The sequence below is a fragment of the Protopterus annectens genome, chromosome 10.part0 (assembly GCF_019279795.1).
Source record: "Protopterus annectens isolate FY-2018-M chromosome 10.part0, PAN1.0, whole genome shotgun sequence".
Classification (NCBI taxonomy): Eukaryota; Metazoa; Chordata; order Ceratodontiformes; family Protopteridae; genus Protopterus; species Protopterus annectens.
The window spans coordinates 982,917,296-982,935,647 of record NC_056744.1 but is presented as its reverse complement, the minus strand read 5'-3'; the positions used below and the strand labels follow the sequence as shown (position 1 = coordinate 982,935,647).

The window sequence follows — 18,352 nt, the reverse complement described above, 5'->3', positions numbered from 1 at the left end:
ATGGACAGACTCAAAAAACTCCAACTATTCTCTGTCTCATATCACCTACTTAGAGGCGACCTCTGCTTAACTTACAAAGCCATGTCTGACCCATCTCTGTTAGAAATGCTACATCTAAAGAAATCCCAATCCCTCCACACCACATGCTCCAGAGACCTCAACCTCATTACTACAATCAGCAGAACATGCTGGAGGGACAGGTTCATAACTCAGAGACTGCCCATGCTATGGAACAGACTTCCCATACATGTCAAGCAGAGAACCTCACTGGCCCTCTTCAAGAGAAATCTTAATGAGTGGATGGGAAATAGAAAATTCACCCCAGGGATCACTGTAGTGGCTCTACTCGACAAAGGCACTAGGAACTAAGGTCGGGTGGCATGATGCCATGGTAATCCTATGGGCTAGGCTTGTAAAGGCTCCAGGGACATTAGCCTAGTTCACACTTATGAACCTATGGCAGATTCTTCTAGTAGTTGGTAGTAGACAAAGGGAATTGAAGTATGAGTGGGGAGCAGGAATTCAGGAGTAGTGTGTGAGCATAGCCAACTTATGAGATCTGTGTAATCAGGATAAGTATCTATCACATCAGAAAGATTCAGAGACTGCAATTATTCTTTGTGTACTGTCGTACTTGTGGTTTATTTGTAGATTTATTGACTGAGGTGGAACACTGATTTTAATGGAACATTTTCAGACTCAGCCCAGGGTTGTGCAACCAACAGGATACAGCAAATCATAACTTCAGGGTGTGTGGAGGTGCTTCCAAAAAGAAGTTTAAAAGAGAAGAGCAATTTTCGAGATTTGCTTTTCTCCTGTGTTTTCAATTTTTTTTTTGGCTTGTCAGCACTCAGCATTTCGAGTGTCGACATTTCAGTAAGGAGCCATTTAAACAACAAATACAATTGTCCTAGTTATTTGTAATATGTTATGCATATTCCGTTGTATTTAAAGCCAGTCTTAAGTTTTAACATTTCTGTGAAGAGTGTAAAGGGATAAGAGGATTGGAGAGATGTAGACAGGAAGTTAGGCAGGGGTATCATTAGGAACCAAAGGGTACTAGCAGGGAAGAGCAAACCACATGAAAATGAAGTGATTTATTTATATGCTCAGTTGAGAAACTGACTCCTTTAGCTTAATTTAGAATGGTAGTGTTACAAGGGCTTAGCCTCAAAATCAATTATAATTGCTCAAATGTGTCTGCTTTCATGCCAGCTGTAGGGGAAAAAGGGGCTTGGACTACAATAAAATATGATCAGATTTCCATAGTTTATGTGCTGTTTAAATGGATGTCAAGAAATGCATTTCTTGACCACATAAACTGGTTATAATCAGTGAGCCAGTTAAGAGTCTCTGTTGAAGTTAGCTTGCACAATGCAACCTTTTTTGTTAGGAAAGATATTGCAGGTTAAGTAATAAAATATATGGAAACTTGGAATTAAGTTAAAATGAAGCACTTTATAAGTCTAATGGAAATTCTGAAAAATATTGCTAGAAATATGACAGCGTAGGATGTCAGTATGCATTTTATGAATTTATGCAAGAAGGCATTATGCACTAAATTATTAGAGGAGTTTTTTTTTATTTCCAGAATATGAAGGGCTTGATATGAAGTATCAATAATCTGTTCAGATAAAGAAGCAACGTACATCCCACAAATCAGAACAGTGAGAAGAATGGGAATTTTTATGGCATCTTAGCCATAATAATCTTCCAGTAAACACTGAAATTAAATGCAGGTCATGGAATGAAACTTGTGAAAAATGCAAAGTGGAGGAAACAAATATGTTTTTAATGTATTAAGAACTTTGGGAGGAAGTAGCTGTATGAATTAATTTGTTGGAAGCTGTCAGATTACTGTAGAAAGTATTTGAAGTTGTTATGATAATTTATCATGAGAAGGAGATCCAATATGATAGTTAAATATAGTTTATGGAAACAAGCTAGCTGTTCTGAGTTACTGCATAATAAGTGGCGGTCTTTGGATAGCTTAAGTAATTTTGCTTTGCATTTTTGATTCTGTCATGATGTAATTCAAGATAACTGATTAATAAAGTTTTATTGGTCTTTTTCTGACAAGTGCTGTGGGATATTATATCCACCTGTCCTACTGCCAACTAATGCAAATGGGAACTAGATTTAATATTTCATCCAAAGGATTGCATATTTATTCCATCCTCATGCTAATTGACTATCAGACCATTACTGAGGCTGGTATCATCCATTCTACCCCCTATATCATGGCTGTCATCCGGGCAGCCATCACAGTAATTTCCCTCACGTTTTACTCTTTCTATGTATGCCGGCAAAGCCCTAATACTAAAAATGAAGAAGAGCAATGCAGGGTGTTTCACCCACTTCAACAAGTGAAAATACCCTCATAGCCCCAGTGCTTGAAGACAGCCATCCCAGTCCATCTGTGCTCTCCACCAGGGATTGTAACATCCATTGTAATTGTGAAGAGTACACATCCCAAAAACATTTTCTTACTACCCACCACTGAAAGAGAGGATCAGTTTCTACCTTATCACTCCTGCTCCTTTCCAGCAGGCTTCTAGCAGTTAGGTTGCTGCCATACCTCTCAACTGTCTAGAATTTCACAGAATGTCTAGATTTTTGCCTCATATTTTTGGTCTGTTCTCATAAAGTTTGTGTTTTTCTGGCAAATCATTGAGGGTTAAAGTCACTAAATGACAGATATTTGAGTTTCAGACAATATCCTTCAAAAAACTGCATCCTAATGCAAAGCTTGTTATTCTCTCTACAGTAAACTGTCAGTTAACCGGCACCCATGAGGATTGGTAGATGCCAGATAACTGTAGTTTCTGGTTGCTTGAGAGTTACTATTAAAAATAAGCCTGGCTAATACTGTAACCTATACTATTTGTTAGGTTTGACTTGTTCTGTGGTTGGGGAGAGAGGGAATTTATTCCTGTCTTCCTTTTTAAAACTCTAAAACTCTAAAAACATAAGGTATGTTTCTGCAGGGGGGAAACAGAAAGTGTAACACATGAAAATTGTACTGTATTTCTTCAATATTTTTTACTGGTTGCTTGAGTTCCAGTTACCTGAGAGTTTACTGTACTTTCTAAGTGCATTATACAACTAATACATTTATATAAATGTAAACAAAAATCTGACCACAGTTTTAGGTCTTTGTCCCCACATTATTTTTGACTTTGTCCAAAATTCTTGCACAAAGAGGTTGAAAGGAATTATCAGGCTTATTATTATAAGGCCTATCAGACCTTAGTTGTCTGGATTGCAGTCAGGACTTTATCCATATACATAACCATGGAGCTGACTTAAGGATGATACATTTTTAATCCCCAGAATACTGCAAAGATGCTCAAAGCATTCAGTTGTCTGCGGCATTGTGCTTTGTGGTTAATTACTTGAAACATTGCTTGTGACACCATCCTGAAAGCTTAGATTAGAAAAATGTTAGGGTGCTGGATAATGTGTTCCTTTATCTTACTGATATTGACAAATTAGAGTGAATATCTTGTTTCAGGTGTTGCAACTGTGTATATTTGTGGTCACTGCAGTCTTAACAGTTGTATTAAATATTCATCTACTCGTATTATATACCATTACCTGCCACCAGTGTGGCAGCAGCAAATAAATAAACTCTAAATGCTGCAAATGTAGCCTGTAAGTTAGGTTAGTGAGTTATGCATGTATGAAGAAGTTACATCTTGCAATTACAGTATACTTTATTTCCACAATCTTCACTTATATATTGTAAGTTCTTGTTTGCTTACTGCTATTAGGACAATTGTTTGTGCCTACGTGTTCTTACTTTGGTTATGCTAATTTAGTGATGTTAGCATGGGAGGAGAGATTTGTGTTAAAAAGTATTTATAGTGAACACATTAAGTGCTACCTAAGATTTTTGGATGATATTTTTGTCATATGGGATGGCACTAAGGAAAGTATAATTGATTTTATTGAATATTTGAATAACACAACTAATTTTCTTTCTTTCATGCATGTAGTCGATGACTACAGTATTAATTACTTAGACATCACTGTTTATAAAACACAGCTTGGTTTTAAGTCTAGAATTTTTCGTAAGGCCGCATGGTGCAGTAGTTATTTGCACCACAATAGTGCACACCCCTTCCATCAGAAAATAAGTTTGATTAAGGGTCAGGCTGTCAGATTGGCTAGGATGACCTCCGACTTTTCTGACTTATTTGATGAATTCATTTTTCTTGGTAAAAAGTGCATTGAGAGAGGATATCCCAGGGATTTAGTTGGTAAAGTATTGGAAGAAGTTTATAATAGCTGGGATACTAGATACAAGGCTTTATTAGGTGAACTGCTTAAAGCTGAGGTTGAATCTGACAAAGTGACAAAAAAATATCAGGTGGCTAGTGTTACTGAATTTAACTTGTTTTCTGATTTTTTTAAAGAAACTGTTGAAGCCAATTGGTGTATATTAAAAACTAATAAGGAATTATACGAAGTGATAGGAAATAAACCACATTTTATTTATAGGACAGGAATGAATTTTAAAAGGTCTTTTGAAATAGCTGGCAATAAGGAGATTATTAAAAAAGCAACTAGTTCCTGCGGTAGATGTGCACAATGTTCATATATTTTCAGGAAGAAACAGTTAAATTGAACAATGGCTTAAATAGTGTTGTTAAATTTTGTAAAGGTAACTGTTATAGTAGGATGTTGGTTTATATGGCCATTTGCACATATTGTTCATCATTCTATATAGGGAAAACCGAAAGGGCACTAAAAGATAGAATATATGGACATGTTTATGATATTAGGACCAAAAAAGATACTAGTGCCCTATATAAACATTCGGTTACCTGTGCATCTTTTAGTAGTTTTAAATTTGGTATTATAGATTTGGTTAAAAATAATAGCAGGGGAGGTGATACAAAGAATTTATTATTAAACAGGGAATTAAGATGGCAATTGAGACTTAGGGCTAAATGAATATATTAGCATTAAGCCTATTCTTATTGAGAAGGCAGCAAAAGTTTAATATATTTGTTTTATATGTTTTATATATTTATTTCATTCCTAGCAATACTGAAATTTATCCTATTACAGATCAATTATAAATCTATGGAAAACCTGTTGATAACTATTTTAATGAAGGGAGATATTGTATTCATCTGTGGTTATTTAATAGAATTTTTTACAATTTTAAATTATATTTTCCATAAATTTTTAAACATTTTTAAACATTTTTAACACACATATATATTTCTTAAACATTTTTAAACATATTTTGTTTTTTGTATGTTTTGAATAATGTTTCATGGCACAAAGTAAAATTTATATGAATTTTTAAAAAAATGTAGTTGGTTTCAGTGCTTCATAAATAATTTCTTTTTGCTTAATTGTTTAATTAATTAAGGTTACTAAGATACTATATATAGTAGGTGTAGCACATGCATAATTTGTATCTGAAGAAGTCTCATTCATGAGATGAAAGCGCTTATATGTGATGTTTGATTTAAGTAAATTCGAGCAAGAATTACCCTACATGCAGTTTTGGAATCTATTTCTACTTCACTTATATATTGTAAGTTCTTGTTTGCTTACTGCTATTAGGACAATCGTTTGTGCCTAAGTGTTCTTACTTTGGTTCCAGAAGAATTTGTAATATTGCATTTGATATTTTTGTGCTTGCTTGTTACACCAGTCCCACTTAATTGAGGTGTAGGGTGTCACTTCTCAAGCCACTCATATGGGTAGGTGTTTATTCTTTTTTGTGTATAACATACACAGGCATGCATACACACACACACACACACACACACACACACACACACACACACACACACACACACACACACACATATACACACACTTGCACAACAAAATAATTGTATACCTGCAGATTGTCATGATGGATTTTCATGCTGTTGCTAGCTTAACTAACCTGTATGTCATATGTAACATCAATAATACATAATCCCAGGGTTTCACTCTCCAAAACGATTACACATAACAATCATTTATCTTTACGAATTTTGGAGTAAAGGGGCAGCTTATGGTTTATAAAATGTATATTACATTGCTCCCTGAGCTGCTGTCTTGAGACTACTGTAAGAAAGAATAATTCAGAACTTTTCAGAGACTGAGAATGGCCTTTCTGTTTGAGACAGTTGTCAGTTTAAATGTAACACACTGTTGTCTGTTCTCATGTGAAGGCCCCCACACACCACCAGTTCTATGTTATGGTCTCACAGATACTTCTAATGCCAGGTTGTCATTTGAAAGGTTAATTAACATATTTCTGTTTTTTTAACATGAATATAACAATTTTCATTAAGAATCACAATTTCTGTGCCATTTGTAATGTGAGAAAATATAAACAAATTTATTAGAAAAAATGAGATCTGATGTTATTATTCTTCTTTCCATTCATCACTGATGGGGTTCGGTTCCGAGTCGGCCTTTTTACCAAGCTCGCACCAGCCAAAAAAAACTCTCGAGCTAAGTCTCTACCGAGAATGCCTTTCTCCCTTTTACCTCAGATCTTGTTTGCTGCATAGCCGTGTTTCAGCCAAGCTCTCAGCTAAGTGGAACTTTATTTGATATTTGTGTGGAAACTTTTTGATATCTTCATATTTTATTGAGCGAATACTATTTCTAGTGTGTTTTCTTCTGTCTGACCTTGCTTTTAAGTACCATTGTTGGTATGGCCTTTCCTCCCTTACCCTTGTGGTAGTCCTTCAGTACTGTCTAATCTATTAGCTTTGGTTTTTAGTGAGGTGTTTTTCTGTTTTCTCTCCTACATATCACTGTATTGGTACAGTTGTGACTTCTTTGAATGGTAGTTGACTTTTGTTCTAAATGGATTATACTGTTGGCCTGTAGTGTTTCTCTATCAAGATATCGGATAAGAAGGGTACTTCAGGTTTTAAACATTGTGCTTCATGTAATGGTAAGTTACGTAATAGTGATTCTCATGATGACTGTGTATACTGTTTGGGAGTGCTCCACCTTTCGGTGCAGCCTCCGTGTGACATTTGTCAGAGTTTCAGTCAACGCGCTCTTAATGAGCGCAAAAATAAACTGATAGTGAAAGGGTTACTCAAGTCTCCCCTTTCAGAGGCCATTTCTGTGATGGAGGTCTCAACCTCTCCTACTAAAGACAAAAAGAGGTCCCACTCTGTTCCCTCCTCACCATTGGGTGATCAGGGCAAGCCTGGGAAATCAAAGGTCCCAAAGTTGTCTTCGGAGCATAAGTCTGCCTCTCGATACTGGCGCCAGTTTTGGCACCAGTCCTGCCTCTGGCACCGATTATAGACCTCACTACTCCTATTTTGACTTCGGCACCTGTGGCCACTTCGGATCAGGACATACCTTCGACTCCTTCGTTAGTTACCATTTTGGAGCCAACCTTTTTGGCTCCGAGTGCCACTTCGGCACCGAGAGTTGTACCGACTACACTGGATTTGACCCCTTTATTCCTGGTCTCGAAACTAGAGACTTCGGTGCTGGCAGACCTTGCACCACAGACCTGATACTCCCCTTCCATAGATCCGTTTCTGAGCCAGGTGTATAGCTCGTTCATTGAACGTCTTGACTCTCCGTCCAGAGTATCCACTAGATCCACCAGGAGCCTGTCGGAACATGATGTGGTGCATCTTGTGGACCAGCTGTTGTTAGCCAGGGGGATACTCACACTTTCTAAGACCCATCCACCTGCAGGACTTGGGTTGGCTTATCCTCTGATTCCATCTTACACTCCTCCTTCGACCATCTCAATGCCGAAGCCTTCTGCTCTGACATCCTTTTTGGAAACCATCACCTCGGCGCCTACAGTGCATCTCTCTTCGGCTCTGAATTTGCCCCTTTGGTCTTCGGTTCCCGCAGAACCGGTCCTTCCTCAATCTGGGGATTGGGGGATGGGCACTTTGGCCCCGGGCACAGAGCCATCTTTCTCTTCGGTTCCATCTTCGGCGCCGATAGCTGCATCCGCACCAATATTGCTTGAGGCTCCATCCGTGGGTGAGGTTCGTCAGAGTGGGGTGTGACCCCGGACCCGAGGTTGTCTTTCTCGGTTCTGGGCTCCCATCCCTCTTCGAGCGGGCCTGCCTTCCGCATGATGGAGAGGGCTCTTGCTTCTGGAAGCACTTCTTTGATGTCGGAACCCCAGTTATCAGCCCCTGAGCTACAGCTGCCACAGACCACCCCCCCCAGGACACTGGGCAGAGTAGCCGCAGGACACCCCTGTTCAGGGTACTTGCTCTTCCGAGTCCTCCTCAGAGACCCCCCCACTGAGGAGCCTCCTCGAAAGAGGACATGCAAGAGGAAGCACATGGACTCACCCAAGGAGTCCTTAACTGAAGACACGGATTACGATGATGGTGAAGGGTCCCAGCGGTCACCTCCTGATGATGTCTCCTTCGGAGACATCCTGGAAATGCTAAAGCAGAGAGGTGACTGGAAGCCCTCCAACCCTTCGACTGAGGAGTCCGTGTTCCTGCAGGCTTTCCATGCCCAGCTCTCTACCTCTTGAATGACCCCACCTGCCGACGACCTCGTCCAGCTCATCGTGCAGCGAGGTTGGAAGAACTCTGATTCCATTGAGGCGATCCCTCGGAGACCAGACACAATTCTTTCCCCTCCTGAGGAGAACTCACATTGGTCCAAAGGGTTACCAGTAGATGCTATGGTGGTGGCAGCAGCCACGAAAAAGGACTTGGCTGAGGAAAGTCCTGCTGTCCATACACCCAACAGGGAGTCCCGGGTGGTGGACAGTCTTGGGAAGCCTTTGCAATATGGTCCCTGAACTATTTGGCACATTTTATGAGGCTCCAGAGGGACTTGATCTCTGAACTGTCTGGGACGCTCACAGGACAGTTGTCTGACGAGGTCAGGGACAAAGTGGCTTCACAGCTCACAACCCTGGAATTGATTTCCAACTTGTCCATGAGGTTGCTTTCACATACAACCAAAGGGGTGGCTAGAGCAGCGGGTTCAGGCATTGTCATGAGGCGTCATGCCTGAATGCACATTTGTGACCTTGTGGACCCCTTCAAGTCTTCCTTTCTGAATGCTCCCATCGAAGCTTCATCCCTTTTTTGGCTCCAAAGTGAAGGACATGCTAGCCAGGTGCGAACAAGACAGAAAGACCCTGTCTGCCGTAGGCTTATGGTTTTATAGTCCTTAACGTACCTTCTCCAGGAATCAAAGGAGTGGAAAAATGTGGCACAAAAATCTCAGGGTCCTTTCCATGCCACACGTGGTGATGATACCCCCAGGGACAGATGGGGTAACAATTCCGGAAGACGCCCTATAGAGGCAGAGGGGGTCTTCATAACCAGGGCTCCAGGGATTCCTTCTCTGGTCAGCCTTACCAGCGCTCCTGAGGAGCAGCCCGATTGCTTACCTCTGGATGCAGTTGGGGGGTCATTTCTCTCTGCACCAAGCTGCCTGACAATCTATTACCACCAATCAGTGGGTGCAGAGTATCATCACCAGAGATTACACCATTCCCCTTTCTTGACAACCAAACCTTCCAAGAAAACTTCCCGACGTTCCACCCAGTCAAAGGGAAGAAGCAGCTTCAGAGATTATAAAGCTGTCTCAAAAAAGAATCATCCAACCAGTCCCACCAGATCAGCACGGATCTAGATTTTGCTCAAGATTCTTTTTGGTGCCAAAAAAGACAGGGAATTGAGACCCATTTTGGATCTCAGCAGCTTAAACAAGTCTGTCACCCAAACCAAATTCTGGATGGTCACGGTTCAGTCTATTCTTCCCTTTTTAAGAGAAGGCGATTGGATGTGCTCTGGATGCGTATTACCACATCAAAATGGGCAAACGCTCCAGGAGTCTGCTTCCCTTCTGGTTAGGGGCCAGTCATTATCAATTTCGTGCCCTGCCATTCAGTCTCTCTACAGCCCCCAGAGTGTCCACGAAATGCATGGCAGTGGTCACAACTCACTTGAGACTACAAGGATTCCGGGTGTTTCCATATCTGGACAACTGGCTCCTCGCCGCCCCCACCGAGCTTCTTCTGGTAACAGCATTGCATTATACTCTCTCTCTGGCAAAATTGTTGGGAGTAACGATACATTGGGAGAAATCGAACCTTACTTCTGCACAACAAATAGAATTCATTGGAGCAGTGTTCAATACCCAGTCCTGTCTAGTATCACTCCCTATTCACAGACTCCACCGACTGAGACTTCAGCTCTGAGTGATACTCTCTCAAACAAAAGTTTCAGCAAGGGAAGTTTTTCTAGGCTGTATGGCAGCTTCAATTCCAATAGCGCCTCTAGCAAAGCTACATATGCAGATACTGCAATGGCTCCTTCTTTGTCAGTGGTTCCTAAACTATTACCCCCTCTGTTACCAGATTTGAATAACCAACTCCTGCAAACAGGACCTCCTTTGGTGGATGAGGCCAGACGTAGAACTTTGGAGTCGCCCATTTCAATCCACTCAGCCCAGAGCCATTGTGACCATGGATGCTTCCCTGATTGGGTGGGGGGGGGGGGGCATTTCCAGGGAAAGACTGCCCAAGGCACATGGTCCACCTCAGAGGCCCACCTGCATATCAGTGTTCTGGAACTGAGAGCAGTGCTGTTAGTGTTGCAGGCCTTCCATTCGGCTCTCCCTTCTGTGACAATTGCAGTTCAGTCAGACAATATTTCAGTGGTCTGATATATCAACAAGCAAGGAGGAACTAAGTCCTACCCCCTATGTCGAGAAGGCATGAGAATTTGGCAGTGGGCGATAGCTTCCAACTGCTTTCTGATAGCAACGCATATCCCAAGGAGCTCCAATGTGATTGCGGACAAACTGAGCAGATGCATCCTCCTGCCTCACGACTGGTCCCTCAACCCCTAGGTTGCGACAGAAATCTTCAGCCACTGGGGCCAGCCTTGCTGCGATCTTTTCACCTCCCCATTGAACCAGAAGTGCAGCAGCTATTTCGCCCTACTTCCCCCAGAGGGAGAGTCACCGAGGGACGCTGTAATCCATGATTGGCCCACAGGACTTCTTTACGCTTATCCTCCCATCCCCCTGATTCCACAATTTCTAAAGAAAGCTCTTCAGTTGAGATGCAAGGTGATCTTCATAGCTCCGTTCTGGCCTCAACAAGTTTGGCTTCCCTTCCTTCAACCTCACCTAGTATACCCGCCGTGGATTCTGGACCCTCTACCAGATCTGATTACTCACCTCCAAGGGCTGAGTCACCCAAATCTGTCTAGTCTCAATCTGACAGCTTGGTTTCTCCACTTCCATTAGTCACCAGGCAAGCTAATCTCTCCTCGCCTATTCGAGACATCATTCTGGCCTCTCATAAATCATCCACCAGAAAACTATATCAGGATAAATGGAAAAGGTTCTCCATCTGGTCCAAGGATAACATGTTAGAGCTGTATTCGGCTCCAGTAACTGCAGTGCTTCAATACTTGGCTAAGTTTTTTAGTAATGGAGCCTCAGCCTGTACCGTACGTGTACATCTAGAGGCAATTTCTAATTCCTACAATGGTATAGGTGGCACCCCTCTTATTTCTTTACGCCTATGCAAGGCCTTCCTCAAGGGGACCTCTCATATTAGGCCTCCTGTCAGACTGCCCGTGGAACCATGGAGCTTCACATTAGTCCTTCAGTCTTTGACTCAAAAACCTTTTGAACCTGCTGCGAAGTGTGACCTAAAGTTTTTGTCTTGGAAATCCTTGTTCTTGGTAGCCATCACGTCAGCCAAAAGGGTCTCGGAGCTGCAGGCATTGTGCATCAAGAGGCCCTATCTGGTCTTTCATAAAGACAGAGTATCACTTTGGATGAATCCATCCTTTCTTCCCAAAGTTGTTTCTGAATTCTCCATAAACTAGACCATTGATCTACCTGTGTTCTTTCCGAATTTTGCCAATAGAGGAGAGTACTGCCTTCACTCCTTAGACGTACATAGACAACTGATATTTTACCAAGGCAGGACCAAACCTATCCGTAAATCTGAACAGCTTTTCATCTTCTTTTCTGGGCCCAGAATGAGAGAGGCTGTTTCCAAGGTTACATTATCAAAATGGCTAAGGGACTGCATACGTTTCATTTATTCCTTCAGTAACAAACCTATGCCAAAAGTTAATTAGAACGCAACTGGCTACCAAGCACATACATTCTAACTTAACTCAAGCGGAAATCACTACTTTAAATGACATCAGTAAAAATCAAAACTTGAGAGTAATGAAACCAGACAAGGGGGGTGGGGTTGTGTTAATGGAAGCAATAGAATATGAAGGAAAAATGTTAGCAATTCTTAATGATGCTGAAAAATATTCCAGAGTATCCATTAACGAAGTAAACATAGTTCACAAGAAAATACAGGTCTTACTATACGATATGTTCTTAGAAGGCTCACTTGACAAAGATACATATAAATATTTGACTGTTGAGAAGCCTAAGGTCCCTTGCATCTTTGGTATACCAAAGGTGCACAGAGATGTACTAGATCCACCACTTAGACCTTTTGTGTCAGCCGAGGGTTCAATGACGGCACCCTTAGCAAAATATGTGGATCACAAGGTAAAAGGTGTCTTAGATGGAAAAGAAAATATACTGATAGATTCTTGGGACCTTTTAAGGAAAGTAGAGCCATCATTATATAACGACAACTTAAAGTTTGGCACAATGGATGTTGTGGATCTTTTTGGTTGCATCCCACATGATGTGGGTTTGTATTGGTTCGAGGAAGTATTAGTTACCAGTAAGAAGTTAACTCAGCTAGACTTTAGGAACATCTTGACTTTGATGGACATAGTACTAAAAAACAATTTTATTTATTTTCAAGGGGAGTATTTTAAGCAGGAAAAAGGAGTGGCAATGGGAGCACATTGTGCCCCAGTATATGCCAATATCATAATGGCATATTGGGAAGGAAAATTCCTGCTTAATTCTCCCTTTAACAGCAATTGGGTCTTGTATACTAGGTTCCTAGATGACCTATGTTTCTTCTGGAAAGGCAGTCAAAATGATTTCAGTGACTTATTAAGATATGTCAACAGTACTACTAGCTTTTTGAAATTTACTGACAATTTTGATTTTTTAGAGTTGAAGTATTTGGATGTTTGTATTAAGAAAAACAATGGGAATTTTATTTCATGCATACACAGAAAGGAAACCTTTACCAATTCATATTTACATTTCACCAGTTGTCACCCCCCATATCAAAAGAAAGGGGTAGTGAAAGGGCAGCTTGTTCGCCTAAGTAGAATGACATCTGATGAGGATTTATTTCAACAGGGAGCCAATTTCTTAAGAGATCTCTTTATTCAGAGAGGCTATCCACTTGAATTTTTTAACAAAATATTGGATGAAGTGATTATTAAGAGAATAGGCCCCTTTGCCCTTATACTAGGAAAGAAACTGAGTAGTGAAGAGCAAAGACATAGCAAATCACACAATGATCAACACAGTGCAGGATTCACAACTACGTTCAATGAGCATTCAGGGCTTATAAGAAGTATATTCACAAGAGAGTGGAAAGCCTTTTCGGAAATTTCAGATTTAGAGCATGTTTTTGACAAGGAATTAATTTTTACTTACCGTAAGGGTAAGAATATTAAGAACATATTAGAAAGTGGTTACTGCAACAATGCTGAAAAGAAGAATGTTAGATCAAAGAAAGGTCTATTCAAGTGTGGTAAGTGCAGTTACTGTACACACCTGATTACCGGTTATTCTACCCACTTGCAGGCTAGAAATAAAACACTCTATTTATAGGTTCATAGGTTCATACTAGGCTATCTGCCCTAGGGCATTTATAAGCCTAGCCAGAGTGTGTTTGGCTTTCGCCACCCATTTTAAATTAATTTTGCTATGCGTTTTTTGAGGTTAGTATACTGTGCCTCTGTCTAACAGTGACACAGAAGTGATAGCCGGGGTAAACCTACGATCTCCCATCCACTCATCAAGATTCCTCTTGAAGAGAGTCAATGTGGGACTCTGCCTAACCTGGACTGGGATTTTATTCCAGAGTGAAGGGAGCCTCTGGGTTATGAATCTGTCCCTCCAGCATGTCCTATTTATTTCAGTGCTGAGGTTCAAGTCTCGAGCGTAGCTCGATGGGATTTGGATTTTCTGAGGTGCAGCATGTCCATTAATTCTGGGTTGGACATGGCTTTATCGTCAGGCACAGATCGCCTCTGAGCAGGCGGTATGCCACTGAGTAGAGCTGGAGTTTCTTTAACCGGGCAGCATATGGCATCTGTTTGAGCCCTTTGATCCTCTTGGTGAGGTACTTTTGGGGTCTTTCCAGTTGCTGCAGGTGTCTGGTAAGGTACATCCCAAAAGGGGCATTGTACTCAATTATGGGCCTGATGAGGGATGAGTAAAGAGGTCGATGACCTCCCTGATCTAGATGTGAATCCCTTCATGATTAGGTGGGCTATATAAAATGTTTTTCTAACCACTTTGGCCACGTGGTTGTCAAATGAGAGATTGCTATCAACTTGGGTCCCCAGGTCCCTAATGACTTCTTCTGTACTTAATGGATTACCACCTATGTGGTAATTTGTGGCACTTTATTTTTGCCAAAGGGATGACTATACACTTTTTGGCGTTTAGCTTGAGGCCATGGCTCTGGCACCAGTTGTCTGTTTCTATGAGGCCCTTTTGGAGGATGCTTGTGTCAGCTGGAGAGTTGATTATGGCACCCAGTTTGCAGTCATCTGCGAACTTGGTCAGCCACAGTCCTTCTGTGTTGGCCTGTACCGAGAAATATATACCGAACAAGAGAGGTCCCAGGACTGAGCCTTGTGGGACACCACTTGTAAATGGTTTGGAGTCTGACATGGCTCCAGCAATTCTAACCATGTGGGTTCTGTCCTTGAGCCAGTTTGCAACCCATCTAGTGACATAGGGGTTTATATTTAAGCTGGTGAGCTTATCTATAATGCCGAGTGGGGTATTGTATCGAAGGCTTTTGCAAGGTCCAGGTAGGCTGTGTGGACCACCTTCCCCTCGTCAGTGGCCTTGGTGACTGTTTCAAAGAAATCGACCAGGTTTAAGAGGCAGGATCTGCCCTTAACAAAGCCAAACTGGGTAGGATCCAGTGTCTGTAGGTCCCCAATATCTTTATTTATGAGGTCCATGATGATCCTTTCCATAGCTTTGCAGACCAAGCTAGTCAGGCTTATGGGGCGATAGTTTCCAGGATCCGTTGAGGCACCACCTTTGTGGAGAGGGACCACTGTTGCTGTCGCCACTCTTTGGGTACATATCCTGTAGTAAGGCTAAGATTGAACAGTAGTTTTATGTTTGGGTTTAGCTCTTCTTGGAGTTCATGTAGGGCAGCCGGGACACCATCTGGTCCCATTGATGCTGTGTTTTTGCTTTGGAGAGGCGGCTCTTACCTGAGCATTTGAGATGTCAGGGGCAGCACTCTGTTGGGATAGATATTTGCCCTTTTGGTGGGGAGAGGGGGAGAAGTTTGCACTGAACCTGTCAGCTAGGATGTTGGCAATGTCTGTGGGCTCGGTGTATTTTTGTCATTTTGGACTAATTCTGAGCATATCTGGGAATTCCACCCAGGTTCCTAACATAACTAAAGAAAGCCTTGTGATTATCCTTAGTGTCCTGTGCAATTTTTCTCTCGAAGCTGGCCTTAGACGATTTTATGAGTGCCCGTAGTTTTTTGCTAATACTGATCAGAGATGCCTTCCCTTTTGGGATTTTGCTCTATCATGTAGTAGCTTCCTCCTTCTATTGTATAGTTTGTTTATGGCTGGGGTCCACCAGACAGGACGTCTGCCTTTGGAGGATTGGGTCTTGGTTTTATTTGGGATTGCATGATCCATGCATTCCTGAAGGTGTTCATAGAATGCATTTATAAAGGATTCTGCGGTCTGGGACGTATTTTCCACAGGCCCGGGGGCTTTGAAGGATTTCGCCTCGGTTTTGAGGCGTGTGAAATTTGCTTTAGAGAAGTTTTTCACTGTGGTTTTCTGGGCAGGGGGTGGGGTCGGGATGTGAATATCCAGTGAGATTAGTTTATGGTCTGATCTTACCAGTGAGGGATACACTTCTGGTCTGTTATGCCAATTGTGACACAAAGGGTATTATATATATAGCAATTTGTAAAGAATGTACCTCATTTTATATTGGAAAAAGTGAGAGAAAACTCAAGCAAAGAATTTACGAACATCTATATGATGTAAGGGTAAAAAATGAGAAAAATGCTTTAAGCAAACACTCTATGAAATGTGTCAATTCAGGTTATCAATTTTTTGTCTTGGAAGTTGTGCCCACTAATCCGAGGGGAGGGATGTGGGAGACTTTGATTGAATACAGAGAACTGTATTGGCAGCTGTTACTTGATGCAAGTAAAAATTTAGGGCTTAATGACATGGTGTCCCTAGCACCAGTGTTGAAACTAAGAGCTGCAAAACTCTAATGTTTTTAAACATTTTTAAATATTTTTTAACATTTTTATTTGGTTTTAAACATTGTACTTTGTTGTATGTATTTTATCAATACGTCTTATTAAATCAGTGAATGTTCACATAAACATTTTTTAAATGCATGCAAGTAATTTTCAAACAATGTATGTGATATTAATTTATGTCACCAGAGGGCGCAATGCATTAGACTAAACTGAGTTACAAATTATTTGTGTTTAGTATAAGATTTTAATCAAATTTAATGTGTTTTTTGATGTTTACAGTTGTATAGTTTTAAAACATAGGAAGTTCATCTTATTCCATTCATTTTAAATATGTTTTTAAAAGTTTTGACCTGTATAGTCCTTTTATCATAAATGCACTCACAAATATTGTTTACTAGCACCTTTACCTTTAAACACTAATTGTTTTTTAAAAGGGAATGATTCATGATTGGATACTTTGAATGTGGTGATTAGTATAAAAGGCAGTGTTTTTTCAAAATGGATGTTATACTGATGAAGTTCAAGACGAAAACGTTTGTATGCTAAGCGTTCTTGTTTTATGGTGGCGTGCCTGTGAACACTCGTTTGGTCTCATTTGTGGAGAATAAAACGTTTTATCCTAGCCTGGACCGGATTTATTTGTACCTGGAGGTGGTGGTGCCTTTTGTTTATTAATAGAAAGAAGATTAACAACATCAGATAAAGAAGTTATGTCTTACCATAATGTTCCATCTGTGTTGTTCATCTTCTTTCATTCATCACCTCCCACCCTCCTTCCCCCTCCTAAGGCTCCTAGGGGATGCTTTGAGTCCAAGTGGTGTCCTAGGGTATTTGCACAGAAGTGGCCTCGGCTTTACTTCTCTTTCTCTTGCAAACTCGATCTGAGGTAACCAGGAGGGCATTCTGGGTAGAGACTTAGCTCGAGAGTTTTTTTGGCTGGCGCGAGCTTGGTAAAAAAAAGACTCAGTTCTGAGGGCTCGGAACCGAACCCCATCAGTGAAGAATGAAAGAAGATGAACAACACAGATGGAACGTTATGGTAAGACATAACTTCTTTTTATTTAATATTGACAGTCTACCTTGTTATTTTTTTAACAGCAATTTCCAGACCAGATAGTTGGCTTCATCCCTCGGAAGCACATTTCTAGTCCATCGGGAATATACAGTTATGGTAGCTTTGAACTGCAAAACCCAGAAATGGGAAATGGTGACATGTACTCCATGGTTCTCATAGGAGCAGCATTCTTCCATAGAAAATATCTGAACTATTTCCAGAAAGAGCCATCAGCTGTGTACACTTTAATTGATGAGACTCAAAACTGTGATGATATTGCCATGAATTTTATGATAGCAGAACACTTAAAGAAACCTTCAGGAGTATTTGTGAAACCAGTGGACATGCGAAATCTTGAGAAGGATGCAATTAGTGGTTACAGCGGTATGTGGCACCGAGCAGAACATATGTTGCAGAGGTCTTATTGCCTTAACAAACTAGTTGATATATATGGTAATATGCCACTGAAGTATTCCAACATCATGATTTCCCAGTTTGGATTTCCTAATTATGCAAATCACAAGTCCAAGTGTTAAGAACTTACAAATGTCAATAGCAGAACTGCTTGATTCATTTTTTGTATTCACTGTGCATTAAGTTAATTTGGGCATTTTTCAGAGTGCTTTTACTGTCCTTTGATGTCATGCTGATTTAATATTGTCAGAAACTACTGGGAAAGGTGTGTGTGTGTGTGTGTGTGTGTGTGTGTGTGTGTGTGTGTGTGTGTGTGTGTGTGCGTGTGTGCCTGTGTGTGTGTGTGTGTGTGTGTGTGTGTGTGTGTGTGTGTGTGTGTGTGTGTGTGTGCATGTGTCTGTGTGTGTATCTGTGTTTGTGTGTGTCTGTGTGTATCTGTCTGTCTCTGTGTATTTTTTTCCATTTTATTCAGCGTTTATCAGAATAGCATAAGCCTAAAA

At 40.9% G+C, this 18,352-nt stretch overlaps 1 protein-coding gene across 1 annotated transcript in view; it reads left to right on the top strand.

Moving 5' to 3' along the window:
• EXTL2 (exostosin like glycosyltransferase 2) overlaps positions 1-18,140 on the top strand; it is a 264,444-nt gene extending 246,304 nt beyond the window's left edge. The window contains exon 4 of the mRNA XM_044085747.1: positions 17,483-18,140. Coding sequence (XP_043941682.1) covers positions 17,483-17,974 — 492 coding nt within the window. The 3' untranslated portion in view covers positions 17,975-18,140. The remainder of the gene's footprint in view (positions 1-17,482) is intronic.
• Positions 18,141-18,352: the final 212 nt, after the last annotated feature.